The sequence below is a fragment of the Populus euphratica genome, unplaced genomic scaffold, assembly GCF_000495115.2.
Source record: "Populus euphratica unplaced genomic scaffold, PopEup_1.0 scaffold517.1, whole genome shotgun sequence".
NCBI lineage: Eukaryota > Viridiplantae > Streptophyta > Magnoliopsida > Malpighiales > Salicaceae > Populus > Populus euphratica.
In genome coordinates this window covers 78,495-106,338 of record NW_011500250.1, presented here as the reverse complement: position 1 = coordinate 106,338, position 27,844 = coordinate 78,495, and the positions used below count along the sequence as shown (strand labels likewise).

At 32.8% G+C, this 27,844-nt stretch overlaps 2 protein-coding genes across 4 annotated transcripts; one reads left to right on the top strand and one right to left on the bottom strand.

Annotated features, from left to right (window-relative positions):
* The first annotated feature begins 7,044 nt into the window (after positions 1-7,044).
* Positions 7,045-10,466, top strand: LOC105112701 (uncharacterized). Of its 2 annotated transcripts, none has more exons than XM_011008481.1 (2): positions 7,045-9,873; positions 10,078-10,158. In XM_011008481.1, exons 1-2 carry the CDS (start codon positions 8,094-8,096, stop codon positions 10,137-10,139), a joined length of 1,842 nt encoding a protein of 613 aa, XP_011006783.1. In that variant the 5' UTR covers positions 7,045-8,093; the 3' UTR covers positions 10,140-10,158. The 2 variants fall into 2 exon arrangements, with proteins under 2 accessions (XP_011006783.1, XP_011006782.1); XM_011008480.1 differs by having other exon boundaries at positions 7,047-9,873; positions 10,100-10,466.
* Positions 10,467-10,974: 508 nt separating this feature from the next.
* Positions 10,975-27,637, bottom strand: SRFR1 (Tetratricopeptide repeat (TPR)-like superfamily protein). Of its 2 annotated transcripts, XM_011008479.1 has the most exons (25): positions 27,212-27,637; positions 27,012-27,121; positions 25,885-26,071; positions 25,233-25,797; positions 25,069-25,113; positions 24,773-24,874; positions 24,612-24,692; positions 24,056-24,122; positions 23,538-23,638; positions 23,331-23,438; positions 20,967-21,037; positions 20,776-20,832; positions 19,002-19,110; positions 18,259-18,339; positions 16,723-16,809; positions 15,967-16,173; positions 14,593-14,921; positions 14,003-14,089; positions 13,834-13,930; positions 13,313-13,404; positions 13,183-13,221; positions 12,979-13,069; positions 12,085-12,182; positions 11,690-11,999; positions 10,975-11,470 (listed from the first exon to the last, which is right to left on the bottom strand). In XM_011008479.1, the coding sequence occupies exons 1-24, from the start codon at positions 27,601-27,603 to the stop codon at positions 11,711-11,713; spliced, it is 3,492 nt and encodes a 1,163-aa protein (XP_011006781.1). In that variant the 5' UTR covers positions 27,604-27,637; the 3' UTR covers positions 10,975-11,470; positions 11,690-11,710. The 2 variants fall into 2 exon arrangements, with proteins under 2 accessions (XP_011006781.1, XP_011006780.1); XM_011008478.1 differs by having other exon boundaries at positions 25,233-26,071.
* Positions 27,638-27,844: the final 207 nt, after the last annotated feature.

The following is a 27,844-nucleotide window of genomic DNA, read 5'->3' as shown; positions in this document are numbered from 1 at the left end:
ACATATATGATGATTCAATATTGGTAATTTGTTAAGTGAAAGGTGACTGACATATATGATGATTCAATATTGGTAATTTGTTAAGTGAAAGGTGACTGACAAACTAAAGATAAAAAGTTAAAACTTTCTAAAAAATACTTCACCAAGTTTGCAGAATAAGTTGAGATAAGAATCGATGTACAACTCTAATAACTTTAACTTTAATGACTAAAATTGATTTTAAGGACAACCTATTTGCATTGAAATTAGAAACTCATTAGTTCATTATTGCTTAATCAAAGGGAAAGTAGATGAAAAACCATAATACTATGATGTTGCACAATAAATCAAATGTCAAGAATGCCCATTGAGGGAATCTAAAATGGACTAATAAACTTTAAGAAAGATGGAAGTGGATTACTACTTGGATGATAAAATCGTATACAAAAGAGCTTTTGATGAAACCTTGTTACAAATTCTAAACACAATATAAACTAAGAAAACGATATAAGAAGTCCATGATGAAATTTATGCTATATACTTTAATGGGCATATGATGACCAGACAAATATTATGATCATGGTACTTTTAGTTGATTATAAATAGAACTGAATATGTTAGAAAATGTTATAAATATCAAGTGTATATTGATAAAATCAATATGCTTCCAACATCTTTGTTCAACATAGTATTTCTTTAGTCATTTTCCATCAAGGGATTGGGGATTGGATGTTATCAGTCTAATTAATTATAAGAAAAGCAATGAGCATTATTTTATTATAATGGTGATCGACTAGTTCACTAAATAGGTGGAGGCATGATATTTTTAGTTGACTATAAAAAGAAACTGCACTGAATATGTTAGAAAATATTATAAATATCAAGTGTATATTAACAAGATCAATACTTTCTCAACACCTTTGTTCAACATGGTATCTCCTTGGTCATTTTTCATTTAGGAATTGGATGATAATAGTCTAATTAATTATAAGAAAAGCAATGGGCATCATTTTATTAAAATGGCGATCGACTAGTTCACCAAATAGATGGAAGCATCTTCTTATGTTTATGTAACCTAAAAAATAGTCCAACAATTCATTAAGAAAGATCTAATATGTCGGTATGGTTCATTGAAGATATTGATAACAGATAATGCTTGAAATTTTAATGAGAAAATGATTATTGTACTTTGTGAGAAGTAGAAGTTTAAACACTTAAACCCTTTCCCATACAAATAAAAAATAAATGGTGTTATAGAGGTAGCCAATAACAACATCAAGAAAATCATGCAAAAGATTATTGTTACCTATAAAGATTAGCATAAAATGCTTTGTTATGCCTTTTATACATATCGCATGATAGTAAAAAAAATTTACGAGTGTTACTCCATTTTAGTTGGTCTATGGAATGGAGACTATAATGTTATTGGAGTTCAAAATCTCTTATTTGGGAATGTCAATGAAAACAGAGTTATAAAAGTAAAAATGAATTAATTTATATTATGACCATCTAAATATGATAAGTAAGAAGAGATTAGCTATTATTAGTCATGATAAGCCTTACCAAAAAAAGATGGCCATGAAATATGATTAAAGAGCTTGAAACTATATATATATCATTTTGTAGATAAAGAGAGAAATAAATTGAAACAAAACCCTATGGAAAAAAGAAGAAGCAAGAAACAGCTCGTTTTGTTTTTGCTTCCATGGAGGAGAGAGGGAATAAAAGGCAAGAGTGGTGCAAAACTTGTAATATTTCACTTCAATATTACACTTCTAAGGATGTTTTGGGTACTAAATTGACAATAATAACAAACCTATAATATTTTAAATTTTTTAATTGATTGAGTTCACATATTCTTAATTTAGTATATAAAATGATATCAACTATATAGATAGTAGCATACAAAGTGTTATTTTTTAAAAGTATATATGGAAAATGTCATTGCACTCAAAACATAGGAGGTTTTAAATAATTTATTGATAAACAGAATAATGAAATCAATTTGTCATATTTTGTGTCCAAAACTTTCACATTAGCGTGCTTCTTTATATGATAAGGTTGAATTTTATCCATATCATCTTATTTGTTTCTGTAAATACCGAATAAGATGACATACATAATGATAAATAATAATATTAGTATATAAAATGCTATGAATTATATAAATAATAGTACATAAAGTGTAATTTTTTAAATCACAAAGTGAAAATATCATCATGAAGATTTTAAATTTTTTTTTTGATAAAAAAGAATATATAATAGTGTCAGTATATATCATATTTTGTGGGCAAGACTTTCACGGAAGCATGCTTCTTTATGTGATATGGTTAAATTTTATTCATGTCATATAAATATAAAAACAAATTATATAGGAGGGTGTTCAGCTTGAACATATCTGCTGTAATTCCATGCTTGTTTGATCAGAAATAAAACATGTTAGCCTTTGTGGGGTTTGCGTTAATTTAGACATATTTAATTTATTGTCACTTGTTTGCTTGCCATAATAATTTCCACATATGATAATCCGACATCAAATTGATGAGACTCCTAACTTTGGGATCTGCCATTAATGTGATTTTGTAATTAGGCTTTAATGATTTCTTGGCTCGCTGTAAAATCATGTTTTATTATTTTAATTTTCATGTCTTGATTGGATCCGATGTGAAGTACTATTTTTAAATATAATGTATAGTATATTTAAAAATATGATAGTAATTATTTTTTAAAATATTTTTATTTTAAAATATATTAAAATAATATTTTTTAAAAAATTATTTTTAATATCAACACATTAAAATCATTTTAAAACACTAAAAATATATTAATTTAAAATAAAAAATAAATTTTTTTAAAAATATTTTTAAAACATAAAAATAAATATTTATAAACTTCACAACATTTTTCAATAAATCTTCTTTAATTTAACATATCAAACATCTTTCATGCTTTCACAATTTTCCATGCTAAATAGGCTTGACTTAATTAATTCTAAATTTACATAAACTTGATTTAAAATAAACTCGGCTTATTATTTATAATGACTTTCAAAATATGAATTATGAATAAAAACATGTAGAATAATTTATGATATTTTTCAGTGATTTTTATACTATATTAAACATAACCACTTCATTAATTTTTTTTTATGAAATAATGCAAACTTTAAAATTCTTAGTCTCTTAAAAAATTATATGATAACTTTTTTTTTTTTTATCTTTTTTAGTCTAAAGTCTCATGGGTAGTGACATGATATGAATTTGTTTATTACACGACTAAAAAAACCTTAACTTGCTAGTTAAAGATACCACGTTAGAAATTATTTGAAGTTTATAGTTTAAAAATATTTTAAAATTAGTTTACAAGGCTATGTATTGTGGAGGTTGGATAAAAAAATAATATAAAAAAATATTCAAGTTATAAAAAATTATTTGTTATTATTATTAAACTTAACTCAGATAAAAAAATTTAAAATCTCCTGATTTGAATCTTGTTTAGTTTAAGTTTAAAACTATATCATATAAAAGTTATTTTGATATGATCCAGTTAGTCTCATGGATCTAAAATTAACCTGAATGAAAAATAAAAAATATGATTTGGCTTAAAAAAAAAACATTCAAGTTGATTTTTTTTCTTTTTTTAATAGTGAAACAATGATGTATTGAATTAACTTGTTATATTGTCTAACCCTTTAAATTTGCAATCTAAGTTATTTAATATATTTGACAATTTTTTTTAAATTATATTTTACTTAATTATATAATAACTAAAATAAATCCTTGTAAAATCGAACACAAATTAAGTATCGAGATATTTGTTTAAGAATACAATGATATAAAAGAAAATTAAAATTAATTGTAAAAATTAATTTAAAATTAAATGAATATTGAAAGATATTTTTTTTTTTTAAAAAGAGAGGTACTTACGTCACTGTTTATATGAATTAAAACCTTAAATATAATAATTTACAGTATATTCTGTACTTATATGGATGGGGATATTTTGTTTGGATTGGAGTGTTATTGTAGCTCAAAATATGAATTTTAAATTTTATGATGAATGATTGCACATGTATAATAAATGGTACAAAAGTTTTTTGATATATATATAATTTAAAAATAAAAGGATATTATTTACATTTAATGAAATAAATTAAAAAAATAAACCGATAAATTAAGAAAACATTTTTCATGCTAATTAAATACTAATAAAAATTTAATTTTTCTTCCAAAAGAAAAAAAACTGATGTATACAAATATTTAACCTCAACTTTTTTTAATTTATAATTTTTTTATCTTAAAGGTTATTTTTTTCTTATCAATAACTAATAATTTTTATTTTTTTAAATATACCACGCAAATATAATTTATTAAATAAAATATAAAAGAAATAAATTTAAAGATGAATTAAAATAATCTCTTTGAAGTACTATAAAAAAATTACTACTTTTTTTAAAAATGAATTAAATAATTTAAAAAAAATCAGAGAGAGAGGATATTAATTTAAATTTCAATAAAAATAAATAAAATATAAAAAATACATAAAAAAGAACAAAGGTGTTAAATTAATAATTATAAAAATAATTAAAATTATAAAGAAAACAAAGACAAAGACAAAATTAAAAAAAAGAAGAAGCATTATTTGGCCTAACAGATTAAATCCACGTGCCTGGCCAAATCAAGAGTGGGCTAACTTTTTTAATGGAGTAGTTGATAAGTAAATAACCAAAAGAAATCTTTATTTTACCTTGGAAGATACGACATGTCATTATCTATAACATGTTTTGATTATCTTTGATGACAAAAGAAATTAGGTTTTGAGTTTTGAAACCCCAAAAATCTCTTTCTTAACTTGTTTTCAATTGAAAAAAAAAAAAAACTTTAGAAGACTTTTAAAACCTATTTGTAACAAAAAAACAAAAACCTCTAATCTCTCTAAAAAAATATAAATAAAAAGCCAAATAAAAAAATTAGCAATCTTAATCTATCTTTTCCAATATGGTGAGAGTGAAAATTTCTTCTCCATCAAATTCCTCTAGAAAAGCTTAGCTCATTGACTTTAAAATCACTTTTCTTTTATATAGTTAAAATATTTTCAATATTTTCTAGTGATTTTCTCTCTTCTCCACAAATATTTTAAAGACTAAAAAAAATTAAACTTCAAAATGGGGTATGTTTTGTTTGTTAAAATTAGTCTATATTCTTTTAATTTGTATTTTTAATTATCAATAAATTTTAATTTTGCAAAATTAGTCTTGAATTTATCACCAAATTATATATCTCAAAAGTCTTTTGTGTGTGTGTGTGTGTGTATATATAAATAAATAAATATAAAGATATCTCAACCTATAAAACCATTATCATATAACTTAAAATAATGTATTTGTAATTTAAAAATATGAACAGTGCACACCCCAATTCTTTGAATGTATTAGTTAATGCAATGACAATTGGTAAAGAGATAAAGGATTGGAACAGAAATATAAAGCTTTATCAGTTCAACTCCAAAGTTTAAAGCCATTGATCATCTCACCAGCACAGATCCAATAGCATAGAAATATATTCTAAATTTACAATTTTCTTTGCAGAATCTTTAAATAGATCAAAAAAACCCATCTCTATTAAAAAACAACCTAAAGTTAAAAGACATTAAAAAAATAAAATATAATCCAAAATAAAAAAATCCTAGACAAAATAACACCTATTTTGCTGATGCATGAAAACATATATTAGTTTATCCATTTAATTAGTCTAATTAGGTAAAATCTCAATCTAATAATATCACATCTTCACTCAAGTATTCCAAACCTTTAGTTTCTACAAACCCGTCTCCATGCATCATGTCTTTCACTAGCTTCCAAAGATGCTTGACTTCATGACAACAACCATAGGAATTAAAAACCACAACAGTGGCACCCAGTTCGTGGCATAGTGATCTGACAGGAAATTTTTTGTTTTTATATTTTAATCTTGTATATTTATTATTTTCACGGTGTTTTACTTATTTACTAACTTTATAAAGTATTCAATAAATTTAAAAATTAATTATGATATGTATAAACTATTCAATCACCTCAAGTTATATATATATATATATATATATATATATAAACCACAGTAGTATCTGAACATTTTCATCTCATAACTCAAACCAAGCATGAATCCGTTGTTCGTAATCTAGTTATGCTTATTATTATAAATTCATGGCAGCATCTGTTCTGCTTGCTCTCATCACCCCTCCTGCAAACAACAGCATACACAGGTTTTCTTAAATTTATGTAGCAAAATCCTATGCAATTGACGAACAAACAGTATACTGGACAACCATGTCCATTTCAAGAAGCTCTGCATCGTTATCCATATCACACCACCATGTCCATCTATTTGAAATGTTTGCTGATGTTTATAGCAAGAATCTTGGAGGATCGAGAACGCTGTGAGCGTAATGACATAATTAGATATTGTTGTGATATGAATTAATTAAGAATACCATCGATCACTAAAACTTGAAAAGAAAGGAAATGGGGAGAAAAGAAGTACGTAGGAGGGAAGAAGACAAGGGAGGGTCCTCTCCCTATTTATTTTTCATAGAGATAGCGACAAAATGAAAGGAAAGAGAATAATAGAATGCTCTTCGCATTAACATTTAATTTGCTGTATGTTCTGTTCTCAGCATTATATTACATGGGATTGATATTAAATGCATTTTTGGTGTTATGGTAACGGATAATTTTTACTAGAAAAAGCATTAAATTATTTTTTTATTTATAAAAATAGTTATTTTTTTTAAAATTTTTTATAAAGATGTATTGAAATAATATTTTTTATTTTTAAAAATTTATTTTTGAAATTGAGATATTAAAACAATTTAAAAATATTAAAAAATAATTTGAAGCAAAGTAAAAAAAAATTAATTTAAAAAAATACTTTTAAAATGAATGAATAAAAAGACTACCATGAACATATTTTATGTTCTTCCATCTAATTTTAAAATTCAAGTTGTAATGACCTTAACTTGGTGGTTTGCTCGCAAAATTAAAGATCTCTTTGAAATTAAATAATCCAAAACATCCCATTCATTCTTGCTGCAGACTTTATCCAGGAATTACGCCTTCTCGTCCACTCTTGAGTTGCCCATCTTTTATCATGTGCCTTAAGATTCATGTTGGTGCACACATAACGACAAACTAGAAGAGCTAGGGCATTTATATACAGACACACACACATGTCAAGATCTGAACTCAACTGTATGTGGATAATATGATCATGATAATGGCCGTGTTCATAATCATGCTAAAAAAGAAAGACTCACTTTGCTTACTTTAATATGCGCAGGAGCATTACTAAACCAAGTTCCCATACAAACATAGTCAAAATATGGGACTAATCATGCTTTTCCTGCAGTTGGAGATTGCATTTTGGTAGCCGCATTTTCTTGAGACCAACCCGGATGTACTTGCATGAGCATACTTTGGGATTTCTACTGCACTTTTTGAGTTGGAAACTAACTGAGAAGCAGGCTTTAGTGTTCATGAATTGTGGTGCGTATGGCTAGTTAATAGATTATTTGGAAAACAGAGCACTTCGATTGGCTTCATATGGGGGGGACCAGGGCAAGTTTCTTGGCTCTAAAGGGATCTAATTCTAAATGGAGATCATCATGACTGACTTGAGTCCTGATCTGCAGCTAATATGGATGCTTGTAGTCTTTGAAGTCTCTGCTTTTCATGAATATTGTTATTTGAAGCTAATGGGTTGATGCCTGTGTATGCTATTCCAGGCCGGTCCACTGACCATTTCTAGTATAATTGACTTCGAGTGCGGCTGCTCTAAAGTGCTTCGAGGAATGTTTTACAGAGGAAATACTTCGTTTCCTGTTCAAGACTTGTTAATTCCAACTTGGTTTCATTTCCACTAAAATATTTCTCTCTTTCGGCCCACCTGTGAATATGATTCAGCCTAGTTTTGGACGTTACTTTATTACTGGCTGCTGCTTGCTTAAAGTGTAATTATCCCCCCCCTCTCACAGGCAGTACTGAACTTACATGTTAAGTACATCACCCCACCACGAGAATTCAAAACACTCGACGACTCTACTCATTGCGCAAACCTCCAATGGAGTCACAATCTCAAAAGAAGTCACTTGACAGGATCAGTTCGGTCCAAGAACCAGCATGCACCAATCCTTCATGTTTCTTTTGCACCATGAACGAACAAGACCCGTCTCTCAGAAAAGCCAAACTAGCTCGATGCTTCAAAGAAATGCCCCTGAGAGATGATCAAGAACACGTCTTGGTCCTACGTGGGATCTGGAACATTGCCATGACTCAACCTGATGATCCTGAGTTCCCCTCCCTTGGCGTCTTTGAGTGCATGGGAAAACTGATCCAGAGAGCCGTTAACGATAAGGAATGGCTTCTTAGAGATCAAAACATCTACATCCCATACTATGCAGCGCATATTATTGGTTCATACACCATGAACAAAGTTCAATTTGCCGAGAAAGCAGTTAAATCGAATGTGGTTCTGCCTCTAATAGAACTTCTGAGAGGCAAAATCAGTTGGGTTGAGCAAAGAGTTGCGGTTCGATCACTAGGCCACTTGGCTAGCCATGCGAGAACCTTTGAAGCCATTGCCGAGCATGAAGTTGAAATCATAAAGTTGGCCATGGAAATAGCTTGCAATTGCATTAAAACTGTCTATAGAAGGTTTATTGGTGTTAAAGATAGCAAGAGAGTGAAGTACCATTCGGACCTGCTTACAACTGGGCTTGGAGACTTGGAGATAGAGAACAGAAAGGCTGAGGAATGGGCTAGTCAGTTACAGTGCTGGTCTTTGCATCTCTTAAACTGCTTTGCTTGCAAAGGAAGATCACTAAATCTTATCTGCAACAAACACTTCCTGAAGGGGTTGGGCGGCATGTGGGGTGGCTTGGCAAATTGCGCATCGCCTGGTGGAATAGGATGCATCAGAACTCTGTGCAACTTCAAGTCTGGAAGAGAGAGTTTAGCGAATTCCAAAGAAGTGATAGAGATTTTATGCAATATCTCAAGATCTTCTGATGATTGGCAGTGTATGGCTATTGAATGTCTTCTCTTACTTCTAAAAGACACAGATACAAGATATATAGTCATAAACACCGCAGCTTTATCTCTGGCTGATTTGGTAGAGCTAAGAAGCCTTAATGAAAGAAAAAAAGTCGGAGAAGCAATAACACAGGCACTCTTACAGGATTACCATAAGATCAAATATGGTGACTTAAAGTTGAGTAGCCAAGATGCTGAGAGAGCATTAAAGGAGACATGGGATTTGATGGTAGAGAGAAGAAAGAGAGAGGAGCTAATGTCTGAAGAAGAGCTGAAAGAGAGAAAAAACTTGGTAGTCATGCTGAAACAAGAAGGAAACAAGAAGTTTTGGTCTGGCCACATTGAAAAAGCTGTTACCAGATACACAAAAGCCCTGGATTTGTGTCCATCAAAGATGAGAAAGGAGAGAATAGTTCTGTACAGTAATAGAGCTCAGGGTTATTTGCTGCTTAACAACCCTGAAGCTGTAATCAGTGACACAACTAGAGCCTTGTGCCTATCCACTACAGCGAATCCTCACAGGAAGAGCCTTTGGAGAAGGGCACAGGCTTATGATATGAAAGGGTTAGCTAAGGAGAGTTTGATGGACTGCTTAATGTTCATCCATGGACGCATGAAAGCTGAGAAAAACAAGAACGCCAAGATCCCATACTTCGCAGCACGTATGATTCACAAGCAAATGAATGCAACATGGCTTTTCGCAACTGTTGCCAAGTCAAAAGACAAATATGAAGCTGAAGTAGAAAAACCAAAAGTACTAGAGCATGGAGAGGACCAATGCCAAGTGACAGAGATCAAAGAAAGAAATGGTGAGTGGTAACCTTAATATTCTTGAAATGAAACTACTTTTCTATTATCATTTCATTTCTGTGGGTCTAATTGGATGTCCACTGTGCAAGAAGAATTTGCTTTCTAAGCCGCTTTTAATACTAACAGGATTAGATAGTTATTTAATCAAAATACTCATTGAGATTGCATTATTGATTGAATTATGTCCATAAAGCATAAATTAGCTCTGTTCCTTGCCATATTCAGTTCCAGACGGATCGTTCATGGAAGGGGAATGGAGAAGTAGAAGCAAGGAAGGTAGGTCAAGGCAGAGAAAAGACGCTGCTGGCCATTGCTGCAGAATTGGCAGCTCAAGATGCAGTGAGATTTGTTGAACTACTGTGTAAATCCGAGAAATGAATTTGGAAGCTTCGAGGCAGATCAACGTCCTATTGTATGGCCATTCCCATAACAATAATAATAGAAACAGAGAGACATGGACTTGCTTATATTACTGTAACAAGCTAGAGCTAGTATAAATTAAAAGCACTGCCATCCAGCCACTGCTCACGATTTCAAAGCTGTCTTCGTTGATACCTGAAGGCCATTTAAATTTTATACTTTTGTTGCCTTAGTTCTGTCCTAACCATTTCTCTACAAGTTTTATTGAGCTGACTAACCGAAAACCTACCTTGAAATTTCCCCACAAAATACATTGATGCTTACGGATTATGACCTGTTATCTAATGAAGACCGTAGTTCCCACTTGAAAATCTAACCCAAAATCTTTCCTAGTACCTAATCTAGATTTTGCATGTGGGATATCTTACCTAACTCACTAATTGTTCTTTACTGTTGAATATTGAGGAATTGGTTATTAATTTTGTTCATCTCCCGTTAATAAACGAGTGCTTTATCGTGCATTAACGTCAGCTGGCTCTATCGAGGATGTTGGGTGGGTGGGTGGGCGGGTGGGTCCGTGCATTCACAGTGACCCTTCCTTTACAGACCAAGTTTAGTGACCTCATGTACATTCTAGCGGGTGGGGGGGAACAGAAAAAAAGAAAATAAATTTATCTTAGCCTATGGTCTCTAGAGAGCGATGAAGAATACTAGCCTTCACATACATGGACAAATCAATGCATAAAAAACAAACATTACATAAACCAAGCATATAAAATGAGCTACACCTTGTATTCAACTTTCCACATGGTTGTTATCTAGATGCGAGGAAAATATAGATTGCGGGCGTTGGTGCAGTTTCCGGCAGGAAGATGCAGCACACAACCAATGGATGTTAGCAGGTGCTCAAAACCAGCCATGGAAATTGTCGATCAAATACAATCATTACCAAGCCAAATGAAACACAACGACAAAGCTAATGATATGTTGTTTATTTATATCCTAATGAGCAGACTTCTGCAAACACGAGCATTTATTTTTGAAGATATGGAGATCTGCAACGACTAAAACTTTGCGACTATATTATTCTAAGATGTTGTACAACACATAATGCCTGCAAGATTGCTAAATTGGTGTGGTATGGAACGGAGGTATCTTTTGTCGTAATGGGCAAGATTCTGGTCCACATGAAGAGAGGACTCCATTCCAGGGAAGAGCAACACATCGCTTTGCTCACTGCATTGAGGTTGAAGTTGCATAGTCAGAACGCTTGTTAGAACCATTCGCATGCTCGGAAACAAGATGCTATTACGTGTTTTGAGTTTTGCAAAGCATTAATAGTTACTCCTAGTTCTCATGGTAAGAATATCACCCCATTTATAAGAATTATGGATCAACAATTCATAGGAGCTCAATCATGAATTACCCCTCAAACATATAATGCATCTAACTTACCTGCTCTGGATTCATAGGAGCTCAATCATCATAGGAGCTCAAAGCAGCAACTACAGATCCTGTTGTTGCCAAAGTCGATGCAACATCTGGATAATCTTTCCAAGATGTCGTAATCTTTAGAGAAGGATACAACCACCTCTTAACAGATTCTGCAAAGGAGTTAGGATCAAAATTCAGAATGGCTTCCCAGTCCACCTGTATACCCTTTGGGATTTTCCCTGTGAACTCCATATTTGCAGCGAGAAGTAATCCAAGCAGAACGGTAAACCCAACAACAGCAGAACCTCTAGACAATGGCATAAAATTGTACCTAAAAAACATTCCAGAAATCATCACAGAGCCTTAACTTATCCAAGATCAATTATTTCAACACAATTAACATACATGTATCATACCAGTAATACGTCATCCTTAGAATTGCATCTCTAACATTTTCAAGGACATCAAAATCAGTTGACCCATAAGTTTCACCGCAATAAGCATTGCACACAGCCTGCAAATCCAAACCCACTACTCAGTCTTAATAGAAAGAAAAACCATCAGCAGAAAATGCAGGTGGGTGTGTTAAATAGCAACATCATGAATCTGACACGAGCAAAACTTCATGATATAACAATGAGCTACCAGTCTGCTTATGGGGGCTAGAGTACAAGGAAAGAGCACGGATCCGCTGAGGAAAGTAATCGCAATTTCACCAAGTTGTGGGTTCGTACAGTTATGTTACTAATTTTAGGACCTTATCAAGTAGGGCATGTATAAACTCATGTACAGAATTTATTAAACTTGATCATCCATCAGGTCTAGCTCCAACCAGAAGAGTTACAATATCAAAAAATAGCCAGAATGGATGGTACAAAGGCTTGAAGTACAATTACATTGACGTCTCAGTGGTAAAAAGACCACTCCTAAGTCAAACCCAAATCTTAAAGTCCTCCTTTGTCACTCAACCACTAAAACATCCACTAGAATTGTCAATTATGCACACGAAGTTCTCAAAGCTACCTTGTGATAAACACCACGGGTAGTCAAGGACCTAAAGGGAAACAGACATAGCTTCTTCTACTCCATTTTTAAATGGCTAGCACATCTTCTGTTTCTATTTGGAATCAATTGAAATAGCATAAGCTCAGACAGAACTTCAGAAATGACACACTGAAGGACCTTTTTTTTAAAATACATATGAGCTAATCAGAACAAAAAAACAAAAAAAAATTAATAGAGAAATGAAAGCATGATAGTAAACATGCCAAGAGTTTTGGTCTACTATTTTGACGACTTGGTTGACTTACTTCCCATGCCATTGTCATTTCTGCATCAAAGTCATCCCATCTAGATGGCATACAAGGTGTTCTGATTGCAAAGTCAAAACCAACTTCACCCCTGAAAGAATCATTTAATATTTCCACAAAAAAAGAATTAGAAGAGTGTATATTATCAAATAAAAGAAGAAAGAAACAACGAGTAGCAACAACAACAACAATAAAGGTATTTACATCTTCACTAGAGTAATCCTCGTGCCCTCAAGTTGCTTCCTGAAATGATTGTGAAAAGCCAAGAACAATGTTAATGAAAGAAACTTTATATGCTCACTGGCATTGCACTTTGAATTAAAAAGATAATTACTCTTCAAATGCGGTGCTGCTGCACCAGGTAGCCAACCAGAAGTCCTCACCAACTACGTTGTATAGATCAGAACAGTTTTTTGCATCTATAATCTGCACATGGCATCTCAACATTAGCCTTGTGCATAAATCATTCTTTGTTCTTAACCAATACCCAACAACATCAATTGAGACAATATTTGATCAACTGGAATGCCTTATCAAAATGTAATAATGAATTAATAAATTATGGATGTTATTCATTTCATAGGCTTTTAAACAATACAGCCATTCAAAATAAAGAAGAAGAAGATGACAGACTTTCAAACAGTAACAATCAAGCAAGAGCAGATCAAAACTTGAATTGTTGTCTTTCAGGAACTAGTTGACCTCTTTCATAGCTTACTATTTAATTAGCTTTCACTCGTACATTTTAGATGATTCACATTACAAAAAAATTATACACAAAACATCCTATTTTGAGCATCATGGAAAGAAAAAATGGAGGGAGATCATCCATGGAAACAGAGTTGAAATGCTCACAGCTTGAATTTTATCTTTGGGCAGATCAATGATGTTGTCTGACTTGTTGTGCACAAAGAGTTTATCCTTCATGATTGTTTTTACAACATCAAATGTTCTGCAGTGTCAACCAGTAGTGAGCATTTATAGAGACAACATTGATCTAAAGGAAATCAGAAACAGGTATCACCTTTCATAATTTTGATAGTAGCGAATAACTTTCGCTTGTCCAAGAATCATTGGTGTGTGAGACCCAAATCCAGAATTGAACTCCTCACTGAATTGCAAGGATACCAAATTAACACGAAAATAAACAATGGGAGAAAGGAAGAGCATATTAAACCATTCATCTGAAACTTTCAAAAACATAAAACAAAAGTAGAAATTTTTTTCTGAATTGTTTGGATTCAGCATCACATGAATAACTATAGCAACTCAACAAATGTGAGATCTACATATGGAGTTGACTAGGAGCAGAAAGTGCATGTTCGAATGGGAACTCACAAGCAAATAAGGTAAGAGATAGTAAAAGAGTTGTCTTGATTTGACAGTACTGCTTTTGCTTGAGTTTAATGTTTTACGAGGAATAAAAATGATGGCAATGTTTCACATTAAAAAGAAAAAATAACCAAAAATAGTTAAAACCATAGTTTTCAGTCATTCTATTCCAAACAAAGTAACAAGGCAGCAATGAAAATCACACCACCGGTAAATAGCACTGTTACAAAACGCATGACAATCCCAACAGATTTTACTCAATTTGGTAGATGAAGAGAATACCTAAGCTTGTTAACCCAAACAACTGGGTCACAAGGTTCAGATATCTGCCTCCATTTGACAGCCATCGAGTAAACATCTTTCCATGACATCATAGAACGGCCAGATGATCTATCTTCAAGAATGCCATATGAGGTTGTCGTTTCAGAGGAACTACTGGTACTACAACCTGCCCCACCTCTATTCTGGCTGGGTGTGTTGATTCTTCTCCGGACACGTTTACCATATTTTGATGTGCTTTTATTAGAATGCTTCCATTCATTTTGTAAAGAACGCCATGCTTTTGCAACCTTTTGTGCAATTTCAATAATGGCTAATCCTGCCATACGATGCTGACATGTAACAGAAAATGAATCTATTAATATACCCAAATTCTTCGACAATTGACAGGAAATAAAAAAATAAATCTACTTCTTGAAAGAGAATTAAAAAATTGTGTTGAACCCTGATAAGACTATTAGCAGACCCCTTCAGATAAGTGAGAAATTCTCTAGAAATGACCAGATCATTTATTAGAATGTGAACACCAGAAATTTTGATAGTGCTTCGCGAGTGTAGTTTGAAATGACAAGGCTAACAAGATTGTCTGACACATCACTTACATACGGAGACAATTTTAACTGAAACAGCTGCAGCAAACTCTGATACTCTAGCAGAAGTAGATCAAAAATACTTAATGTTCACATCCGTAAAATCTCCAATAAAATTGTAATTATTTAAAGTCCTAAATCCATTTCAAATGGTCTATATTTCTGACAATCAGTCAATTTTTTTGGCTTAAATGTTTCCCTTGTTGAATAAGAACATTAGCTAAGAATTAACTGGCATTAACAATTTAAATGCCATAACAATGTTTGTTCTATCTATTTTGTCTGCCAACCTAACACTCGGAATAAGGATTTTCTAGCTCCATACTGTAAGATGAAATACAAAACAAAGCACCCTGCACAAAAATAATGGTTAGAGAAGAACACATCTCAATAGTTTTATAATCTTCAATTTGAACCAAACAGATGAAAATAAAACAATACACAATTCACAAGCATTACAAAAACTACAAGCGTTATCAGAGGTGAAACTCATTCTTTGTTTCAAGTAACTAACTTGATCGCATCAATTCTTAGTTTAGCATCCAAATTAGTCACTTCGACCACAAGAACTAGTGCAACATGATATCAACTTGTTTCAATTTCAAAACTACATGGAAAAAACATTAAATTAATATGGAAACTTCACATATAACAATCATTCTGGAAACAAGAAAGATGCAAAATGATTTTACATGGACAAATACTGAGAACATAAAAAGAAAATGAAGAAACCATAGAAACACTATAAGAAAAAGATTAATTTAAATATGTTCGCAAAATCAGTTACCTGTCGTCTATTGCATAAGAAGCCATAACAATCATATTGAATCTTCAGGCCAATCGAATCTGCAGCTGCCAAAAGAGCAATCTTCTGCTTTGTTGTGGCAAAATCTTGCTTTCTAAGTTTACCCTTTTTCAGAGAATCCCGCAGAGGAGGTTGTCTATAAACTTTTTCACACACATTCTTAGGGTGCAATCTTTTGCACCAGTACTCCTGAAAATTCCATCATGACATAACTCAATGTAAATATGGGCATGAAGAACACGCCTAAAAGAAAGTTATTTCAATTATAAAGCACTTTGCTTCATCAGAATAGTCAATGAAAGCATTCAGACCAAAGTGCTTTTCCAATTACGTTAATAACATGCAAGTTGATAGATGAATAGTTAGAGATTTTAATGTAAACAAGCCAGTCACTACTTGTCTAAATTGCATTGAGGAAGTGTTTTGCTATTTCTTCCCAATTTTATCAAGGCTGTTGGAATTCAGACCAAAGTGCTTTTCCAATTACGGTAATAACATGCAAGTTGATAGATGAATAGTAAATCACACAATATGATATTATATCTGAAAGAAAAGTCTAAAACGCTATAGTGAGCTCTCAAAACAAAATATTCATGGAGTTCACATGCATGTACACAATAAAATAAAAGAAAATAAAAATATCAGAAAAAAACCCCTAAAATTAAGGCATGAGATGTAATGCAGTAATAGCAAAGAGTATGAGATTGTGGAATAAGTAAATTTCTCAATAACTATCACCTTAAATAGCGGATCAATATCTCCATCAATGTCAAACCAGCAGAACTCACTGTTGATTTTTGAAGCTGTGTACAAAGCAATTTCTTTCTGCAAAATAAAAGAGTTTAATTTAGAACCCTCTTTCTTCAAAAATTAGGGTCAGTTATACACTTCCTTGGGTTTAAATGTGATAACTACCCAATTGGTTTATTAAATAGTGAGGGGCTGTCTCCAATGCCTCAGTAAAAGCAAAGGCATTGCAAATTCGGAATAAACCATGTTCCTCTAAATTACATGTGGATTGACTACATTATGATATCAGTTGAAAAAACAAAATACAGTTAAAACATAAAGCTTTCAGTTAAAATAAAAAAGGAAATAAGTGGCTACATAAAATGTTGCAGTTATGATACTTCTTTGTAATGTTTCAAAATTCATAGAAAAGAAGACCTAATATTCTTTAAAAGGCATTGCTGCTGGAATGCGAAAGAAGGTACAGTAGAGGCCACCTGTATTCTGCATATTCAACTCACCAGCGAAACAATTGTATTATGAAAAAGGGAAGTAAGAACATCTTATTCAACATGGTGAACAGGTAATTCAAATTTTATGCTGAAACAAAATCCAAAATAAGTTTCAAAACTTAAAATGTTTATATTACATATAGGGGGTGCTAACTTGTGCACCCCTTGTGCCTATTTTTCCCAGACTTAAATTACCCTTGGAATTAGAGGGTTTTACGGTAATATGTCAAACTAACAAAAACCTTCATCTCACTTATTCTCCCTTCACATCTTTTCTCTCTTCACTGCAGTTTTGAACCAATCAAACAAACAGAAAGGCCTTTCATGATCAATTTATAAGAGATAAATGAATTCACTTACCACTTCAATTTTTTAATCAACCAATAGGAACCCACATGCCAATCTTTACGCAATTAAATAACAAAGAACTCTGAAAATTGAAAAAACTGTGTACACTATAGGGTTGAACTTCTATCTTTTGAAAGTCAAGTTCGAACCTTTTTCTATCTTTCTAGTATGACACAGGTTTTAAATGCATCAAGATTATAAATATAATCTAATCATTATATAGTGAGCAAACAATCAGATAGCAATTCAAATATATATATTTCTTCCATATCAAAAGCATGTGATTTCAGTAACAAAAATCATCATGGATTTCTCCAAACTTTTCAGATGTGAAAATTTTTTGTTCAGCAATCAAAGCATAGAAAACAAGAGCTAAGGAGAGAGAACGATGCTTTGATCGAAGAGAGTCGAAGGGTTTTCCTTATTTTCACTGATTTGACATTTAAAAGCTCAAAAACTCTATATTTAGGGGTGCTTTAAATTCAATAAAAGTGGCACAAGGCCAACTTGCTTAAGGATTGTGCAAGTTAGCAACCCTGTATATATAATCATATACACTGCAAATGGTGGTTATGGCTACCAGTTGCATTCTTGAATACCTGTAATAATTTAAATATTCAAAAGAAGAGCACTACAGGGCACATGTCTAACAAGTAACAAGCTATACTATGAAGTCAAACCCTACCTGATAGAAGGCCAAGCATTGGAGCACAAACTTCTCCATTGAGTCTAGTTCCAAATCCAGTGTAGCATCATAATCTTTAACCTGTTACCATCAAATCAATGTTATGAAAATTGATGGAAAAAATGGTTGTAGAGATTTAACGTGTTATTGAGACTGACCAAAATTTCAGTCAATTCCCAAGTATAGATGGTGAGTACAAAAAATAAAGTGGGTCTGTACTCTGTAATAAAAGACTTATAAACAAAATCTAAAGAAGTTGAATGCTCATTTTCTTTTAGTAGCTTCACATATCTTCATTTTAGTTGTTCAGATGTCGGCTTGCATTCTAACTAAATCAAATATAAATTGAGCTTCGAGAAAAAAGTTTAAAATATCAAACTACAAATAGATAATTCAGCATATAAAAAAAATTATCCACAAACAAGATGTATTATAGAAGTAGTGTAATACATGCTAAAGAAAAGTAAAAGGAGAACATATTCACAGTTTCTAATGGATTGGATAAAAAATTTCCAAAAGACAAATGTATGTGAATTGATATTGTTGAATTATATTGAAAATAATGTCCTAAAAGATTTGAAGAAAAAAAATACAAGTTATGAATTTGAATATAACCCACAAAATAAAGTCGACTGCTTGTAGAAACATTAAATAAATAAATGCTATTCAAGAACCTGTAATCTAAGGGGGTCAACTCTGTTATGGGAAATGAGAACAAATCGAAGAAAACAAAAAATCATTACCGCCTCTCCATATTCTCCAATAGCATGATAGCAAGATGCTCGTAAATATAAGCTCTCTATGTTTGCATTTTCAATGCTCAGCCCAATTGATAAATCCTTGATGGCTTTCCTGCAACAATCAAAAGTCAATTTGCTTGGTAAGAAAACACCAACACTGATGATGAAACAATTCTAAATGCACACGTGCAATCTACAGCCATCGCTGTTTAATGCAAGTACTATCATGTGAGATTATCTCAATTTCATGTGTGCATTCTTATGGGAGATTAGCCAGGTTCTTGCATCTAAACTGTAGGAAGTTGCTAAAAACTGTCAGTCAGGTAATTAGTGTCTTTGTTTTTTTCTGTAGAAATCCTGTTCTTTTCTTATCCATTCTAGAATGCTGGAATATTACAATACAAGGGAGGAATTTCATTCTTTATCTCACTATCTCCATTCCCCTTATCCATAATATGTTCTCTCTCTACTCCTTAATAGGGATCTAGCATGACAGTCTTTCTGCCTTCCTCATTGAAGTTCGTTCATGGAACTACACATCTATCATAGAAATTATTGTTCTATACTGTGTAAATTAAATAGAAATTATTGATTGCAATATTTAAAAGCCCGCTAAGTAAGTTGTTCATACTCAAAAGCATAAGATTCATAAAACAGGGACTTTCAAAGACTGCACATTTTGATTGTTCTATACTGTGTAAATTAAACAGAAATTATTGATTGTAATATTTAAAAGTCCGCTATGTAAGTTGTTCATACTCAAAAGCACAAGATATGTAAAAGAGGAACTTTCAAAGACTCTACATTTTGATGCATTATAAACCTTATAAGCTTCTTCAAATTCTTTAATTCCGATGCTTATGGTAGACATTCAAGAAATTAGATGTTATGAAGAATTGATAGCCTTTGTGTTATGGTTTGAGATGAAAAAAGGAGAAACAGAGTTTAGAATGCATGAAAAGAATACAATGAAGCAATGTCAAAGTGTCCCATTAAGGCTTGGCAAATGATTACCACAACCCAAAACCCAACTCTTAGTCTCATCTCAATTTTATAACACTAAAGGAAGCTCTACAAATTTCTATACAAAAATCATGCTAAAATGCGGGAGCATCAACCAGAAGTGCAATTCAACAGATAAAACTAGAAAAGAAACAAAAAAGGCTAAATCAATTAACATTGCATCAGAAGTAACTGCTTGGTGTTGTAAGATTTGATTTCTCTTTAGAATGGCTTATTGCTGACAATCATGAAGACATTTCACAATACAATATGCAGCACTCAGACAGGACATACAAAATGGATGTTCTTCAAGCATTAGAACACAAATGAATGGAAATGCTTTGCCATACACTTATTTTGTCGTTATTGGGCATCAATCAAAATCATGGATCCACACATAAAATGGGAAAGCTGAGGCAGTTAAATAACAATATCAGGAGAAAAGAAAAAACTAAATGCATCAGTAGCTATGTAATCAGATGATGAAGTTATTATTAGATCATCACCCTGGAACTAGGACAGAAGACCAAGTTATTATTTGACATTACAGTTTTTATTGTCATGTAGCAAACGGTAACATCATGCTAAGAAAATCCACAAAGAACTGTGAACAACCCTCTCATTTTATTATTACAGTAAATTATTCTTCCCAATTTCTCATAGCATCATCAATGGATTGGTCCCAAAGATAACAAAAGTCAATTGTGAGAACCACTTCTCAACTAAATAAAAACTCAAATCATTCACAGAGCATCAATTATTTGGTCTAAAATACCTGTGTTCACCCATTCCATAAAGCAGCAGCCCACGCAAATGATATGCTTTTGCAAACCTATTAAAAGCAGTAGCAGTAACAGTAACAATCATAATTCAAAAAAGCTTGTAAATGGATAGGAAGAACCAGATACCAGAAGGTCAGCATACTCATCCAGAAGAGGAATGGAATGGAACTGACATGACAGTTACCTTGGGTCAATTTGGAGAACTTGATTGATGCAGTCTAAAGCTTTTGTTGAGTTTGCCAAATCTTGATAGAACTGCCAAAAAGACAAATTTAAAGACAAACATGTACAGAACTGCTTCACACAAAACTAGCAATGCAGTTTTTTTCTTTATAATTTCAACACTAACTAAAATGGTGGGAGCTACCTGGTGCAGCATAGTTCTATAGTGCTCTGAAGACAATGAATCATGACTATTTCCAACCTCTAGTGAGGATAGCATGAACAGACTTTAAATAATGCAATTTAAATTCCTAAAGTTGCGGGTTAAATTTTAATCCTTGTGCTTTTAAACCACCACCATATTCCCTATAAAGCATAATTAACAAGGAATGAAGTTACAAAGCCACTAAAGCCTTACCTTGTAAATAAAATGACAAGAGACTATTTTGTTAGTTCTAAAAAACACAGGAATCAATGTTCAATTATACCCAAGGCTACCAAAAACACATTTTGGATTGTTCGATCCTCAAGTTTTACATTTCAAAATTGACCTATGATTTAACTCCTCTAGAAAATCCTACTAGAATGAGATCAGTAATTGAAATGTCAAGCCCTTTAAAATCACGAGTTTACCCGCATTTTTAAGCAGGTCAAAATTGAAAGGGATTAGGAGTTTTTGATACGATGACAAAACTAACCCTTCTCTCATGCCTGCCTCGTTTTACTATTATTTACTGAATCTATAGTTGTCACTTACACTCTCTTTACCTACTCTCTTATCTCCTTCATCCCATTTCCATTTTCTGTGTTCCAATGGAGTTTGATCACTATTTTCAATCATCCTCCGACTAATTTTCTTCTGACATGTGTGACTTAAAACTAAGAAGAAGAAGGATGAGAACAATTGAGCAAGAAGAGTAATTGATAAAGTATAGGAAAACAAACTAGAATCACTCTTAGAAGATTTCAGGCACTTTAATGGAGTAAAGATGGGAAAACAGAAAAATAGAGAAGATAAGAAAGAAACTACATGGTTTAATAATGTTGTTGTGTTGGATATTTGACCAAATGATTACAAAGTTTTCTACACGAAAGAAAAGTCCTTTCAAGTGCTTGATTTGAACATGGCCCAAATCAAGTCTTCATTTGACGGCCTAGATCAATAACTTCTTTTATACAAGTGTGTTTTATTAACCTGGTAATTTATGTGGCTTAATGATAAGGATATTTGAATTTAGTAGCTTCAATCTTCACAAAAAAACAATAGATTAAAAGTGTGGACATAAAATCAAGATGGGATGGGATGGGATAAGTGAAGGACAGTGGAGCACTTTTTTACTTATTCTGGTTATATTTGTACTTATAAAACATCATTTTAGTAGTTTATAATAACTTCTGATTTTACAATTTGATTTTTCAAACCCTCTGCTGATCTAGTTTTTTTTTTTAAAAAAAAAAATGATTTTAACAACCTTGGGTGCACTAAGCTCTCAGACTTTGAATCAATTAACGAAAAAGTTTAGTCTTTACAGGTGTTTCATTCAGATTTAAATACCACAGGAAACCCACAAAGAATAAGAAGCTGAACCCATTTGTATATAGATGTTGAGCAAGTTCAGTAAGAAATAAGTTTAACATCAAGACGGATATAGTAAGATATGAAGTATGTTAACAAACTTACCTTGTGTCTTGAAGAAGCAATAAGTAGATATTTTAAAAAACAAAACAAACAGAAAAGAAAAGAAAAGGAATCATCACATCAAAGACTGATGGCACAATCTGTATGCGTGTATGCACGTGAAATTGAAAACAACCTAGCGACTCTATTATCAACAGCTAATTTTCCATTCCCAAATTCCTTGCATTTTCTTTTTATGCTCATTCATCTCCATTCTACCTTGCTATCTCACTAATACCTCGATCAAACATAAATTTTGAATTGTTTGGTAACTTGAGTCTCTCCGTCTCCCATCTTTCTCTCATCTGTGCATCCATAAAAGTCTAATTTATTGTTTTGCTCCCCTCTATTTTGTTCACACAATCACTATCCACATATGCATCATCAAAGCAATTTCTTAATCTTGTGTTCTACAACATCTTCTGTTATGTTGTATCAATTCAAAGAAAATGCAATTTAACATAAATAATTTTATGTTAATGAAAAATGTGTAGATTCAGAATATTGGAAACATGCTTTGTACAAGCCTGCCAATTGTAAAGAGACTTTCTCATCAGCCCAATTCCACGATGGTCTGTGTCTTATTGCCAATTAATGTTTGCATGCATTGACATAAGAAATACAACAATAACTATCATGACGATCTGTAGTTAAGAAATCAACTAAATTGTGCCCCTCATATAGGAGATAATAGTATCTCATAGATACCTGGGTTAGATGAGCCCATGCCTCAAGAAAATTGCGATCAAGTTGGATTGCCTTTAGATGTGCCTCCTCTGCCTTTTTATATTCTCCAATTGAAGATAATGCCAAACCCTATTAAAGTCAAACATGCAGTCAGTGCATGATCATCAATAGAATCTATAATATAACTCAAGTGTAGAATCAGCATAGTTTCATATGATCGGTACTGACTAAATATGTGTAGGCAGACATGTTATCCATATCAAGCTTCACACATGCAGAAAGGTCTTCAACAGCAGCATCAAAATCCTTAAACTTGTAATTAACAATTCCTGCATTATTAGCAATTCTGTTTCATTGCAAAACTTTATTGAAAAAAAGAGAGAGACCTCTGTTACAGTATCAAGAAGCATGTAGATTAGAAGTTAGAACTCAACTCATATCAGAAAAGTCTGCCAATGTTCCACTTGTGATATCAAGATGTTAACAGTGAATTATATTAACAGTGAATTATATTTAGATTTAACAATAAAGACCACTACTTTTAATCCTGAAAAACTACAGGAGGGTGCAGATAACACTCAGTTATTGATCCTTCCAATACAGCAGACACATCAAGTAGTTTTTCATATGACTTGCTGCAATTAGTCCAAAGAAGTAGAAGTGAAAGGAGCAGCGCTTGCTGCATCTGATTGAGAAGATTACCGAAACATTCAAGTCCAAGAAAAGATCTAGATTCAAGAAGTTACCTCTTTCATGCAAGATATCTGCAGAGTTTGGCTCAAACTCCAATGCCTTAGTCAAGTCGTTAATGGCCTAGTATTAGCAGACAATATGATTATGTCACAAATGTGATTCGGTAGGAGCTTATCACAAGCTCCTGGAGCTTGCAGTCACTAGGAAAAACTTCATAATAACTAATAACTGGCACTAACAATTATGGTTTTATATTGATAAATTATAAATGTGAAACATATAAAAATGTTTTAGATCTACTGTCCAGTTGTTTGATGCCTTTTTTTCACTCCATGAGTATCTAATATCGCTCCACATGCAAATAAAAGTTTCTGTGAAGAGTGGAAGAAAGCAGTTTATTTTTAAGAAAACCGAATAATTTCTATGGGAAACTTAATAAGCTTGTTTGCCTGGTCATTTAAAAAACAAAGATTAGAAACATATGGACAAGGGAATAAAGACAAACTCTTTTATACATTAAAAAACACTGACATTTCAAACATTTCTTCTTTCTTTTCTTCCTTTTTTTTTTCTTTTTTTGCACAAGAAGTTTAAAATGATCTCACTGACCTCTGCAGATTCCCCTAAGGCAGCTCGAGCCTGCCCTCTCCGCTTCCATGCCTCACCAGCTGATGGGTTTGATTCTATAGCCTAAGTCATAAATCATAGAGCCAGTTATAAATCAGAGCTGGAATTTTTTCATATGCCTGCAGAGCACTGAAGTTTGATACCTTTGAAAAATCAGCAATAGCAGATCCTAGTTCTCTTTTGAATGCACGTGCTGTCCCTCTTCCTATAAGTGCCTCAGGATAAGTGGGGTCCTCTTTCAGTATCTGAGCATAAAATGTGCCAAAGAAATCACAAAAGGTTCATACAAATTTCAAAAGAGCCCCAAAGTACGAGGATTAGTTCCAACCTTTCCACACCCACCTACTCTTTGAAAACAGAAAAAGGGACCATGAAGATAAATTCCCAGATGACAGAAAATTATCAAATTGATGCATGCACTCATGCCAAAACAAATTACCTGGTCAAAAATAGATATGGCGGTAGCATACTTTCCTTCATTAACCTGCAAGGGGAGTAGATTACAGCTTTTAAACAAGATAAAAGAATGAAAATATCAAGAGAATGATGTAGGCACCAACTGTACATTTTAGGAAAATAAGAAGATGAAAATGTAACAAGTACCTGTGCTATACCCCTTGACAGTCGAAAATCTACACTTATGGACTTGGTCTTTGAAATCCTAGTAACACATAGTTTTTTATTTCCTTTGGTTTCATCAGTTACTTCATTATGCATGTTCACTTTATTACTTGACTTGCTCAGAATTTCACTTGTATCTCCTAAGTTGCCAGGTATCATAGATAACCTACTGGATAGTTCAGATGCATTGCTTGCACCACTACAAGATTCAGAAACATGATTTGGCAAATCAAGAATATCATGATTATCATTCACTAGGATACCAGGCTTTTGATTTCCTTCAGCTTTATCATCTAGCCCATTATCCATGTCAAAATTATCCCCAGATTTACAGCAGATCTCAGGAGCATCCCTTAGCTCACTGCACAGCTCAGATTTATCACTCGCTTTACTGGGATTTTTACTGGTTTCACTAGATTTTTCATTGGTATGACATCCTGATTCAGGAACAAGCTTAAGTGACCTTCCAACTTCATCACTTATCCCCTTGTGTATCTCAAAATTATCTCCAGACTTGCTATGGTTCCCCAGTACATTCCTTGACCCACTGCATAAATTAGAGATGTCACTCAATTTATTTTGGTGCTTGGAAGTTTCATCTGATTTGCTATGAGGTTGAGATTCAGATGCATACATAGACAATCTAGATTCAACGACATGGGTTTCACAACCAGCACTCCTGTCTTGTTTTGCAAACTTCAAGAGCTCCTCCAGTTCTAGCAACTGCTTTAGATCTGCAGATTGATGCAGAGCATGTTCATAGCCTTGTTCCCACACCAAAAGAGCATCATCTTTCCTTCCTAGGGATGAAAATGCACGACCTAGATGACAATGAGCAGGAGGCTAGCATCAGAATAGAACACATGAGCCCGATGCATAATATTTTCTCAATTAAATTTGGTAGTCACAAAACCAATTTATATCACTTTCTATCGTTCTTCGAAGATAATAAGGTAAGACAATCCAATCTATTCTAGCATGAATCAGAAGTTACACACTTACACCAAACAACCAAACAAGGATGTGATGACAAAATGATGATTTCCTTGTTCAAACAGGCAAGCAAAGTAAGTTTTTAACTTTTGATCAATTTACATTTCTGAAAGAGAAGCAGGACTATGTGAGAGAAAAAAGAGAATCTACATTCCAAATTATATTATTCTTTGAAGACGGTACTTGATGTTCATACTCCTGCATGTCATCCACTCTTTATTTTCTATCTGATAAATGCTAATTATACACCTATTTTCTTCCACAACAATGAACCAATTGTCATTCTGGTGTTTTCACTCAGAATTTGGAAAACCAATACCACTTCCATAGCCCACTAATTTTTTCATTAACTAAATTCAAATTTTGTTTTCACATCAAACTGTTCATGACATAATTTATTAGCAACTCCTACACCACTCAGCCAGAAATCCACAAGCCTGATGAATAAAGACACTAAAAAGCATTACCAATTCAGAGAGACAGAGAAGACAACATTATAAACCAATTATTTGCATATCTAACAAGCAAGCAACACCAGTTATCACCGTTTTGCAACACCAGTTATCACTGTTTTTCTCCCTTCAAAAACGCAGAATCAAAATTCTTTTCCAGTAATAAAAATCAATCATGCAAGCAGATAATTGGATTCCTTAATATAAAATTGATAAAAAGAAAAATAAGACGCAATAATTGCTTCAGCAATCTCATGCAATCTAATCTAATCAAAACAAGGGAGGGAGGGAGGGAGGGAGAAGAGAATCAGAGCACCTTTGAGAATATAAGCTTGAAGAAGCATAGGGTCTAGCTGGAGTGCTCTATCACAGTCCTTAATCACATGCTTGTGTAGCTCTAATTGACTGTAACAAAACGCTCTATTGCTGTATCCAAACAAAAAAAATCAAATTCACGTTTACAATTACCAAATCGATCAAAGAAAATTGAAGATCAATCAAATTGAACGGACGGACCAGATATCTTGAATAGCGCAAGACTGAACAAGGAGCGAGTCGAGAACTCGAATTGCTTTCGACCAGTCTCGAGAGCTACAGAGTTTAGCGAGCTCAACTCGCTCGGAGATTGCTGAGGCCATCGAAAAATCGGTGGCGCTAAGTTCGTCGGTGTTGTTTGGTTTTTTGCGACGGCGAGAGCGATTATTATCAGTGAAAGAGAGGGGGGTAAAATGGGAAACAAAAAAGTGTGGAGGCGGGGGTAGAAATAAGACGGCGAAATGTGGAAGAAGGAAAGGTGAGGCGGTGGTGGAGAAAACGAGCGTGGAGGATGTGGGATTTACACGTGTGGACAATAATTGCTTGAATCTGATTGGTTGGTGTTTTTTTATCTTCGCTCTGGCTGGGTTCATTTACTGTTCTTGGGTTTTGGTGTTGCGGTCTTGCTGTGCTCTGCCCGTTTAGAAGTGCCGCATTTTTTGTTTTGTTTTATATTTTCCTGAAAGTATTTTTAAAAAAAGATATATATTAAATTTTTATATTTTTTTATTTTCATATTGAAATATAAAAAAATATTGATTTAATATATTTTTAGTACAAATATATTTTTTTATATTTTGGTCCCCGTACGTTTTGAGTTTAATCCGGTTAGAC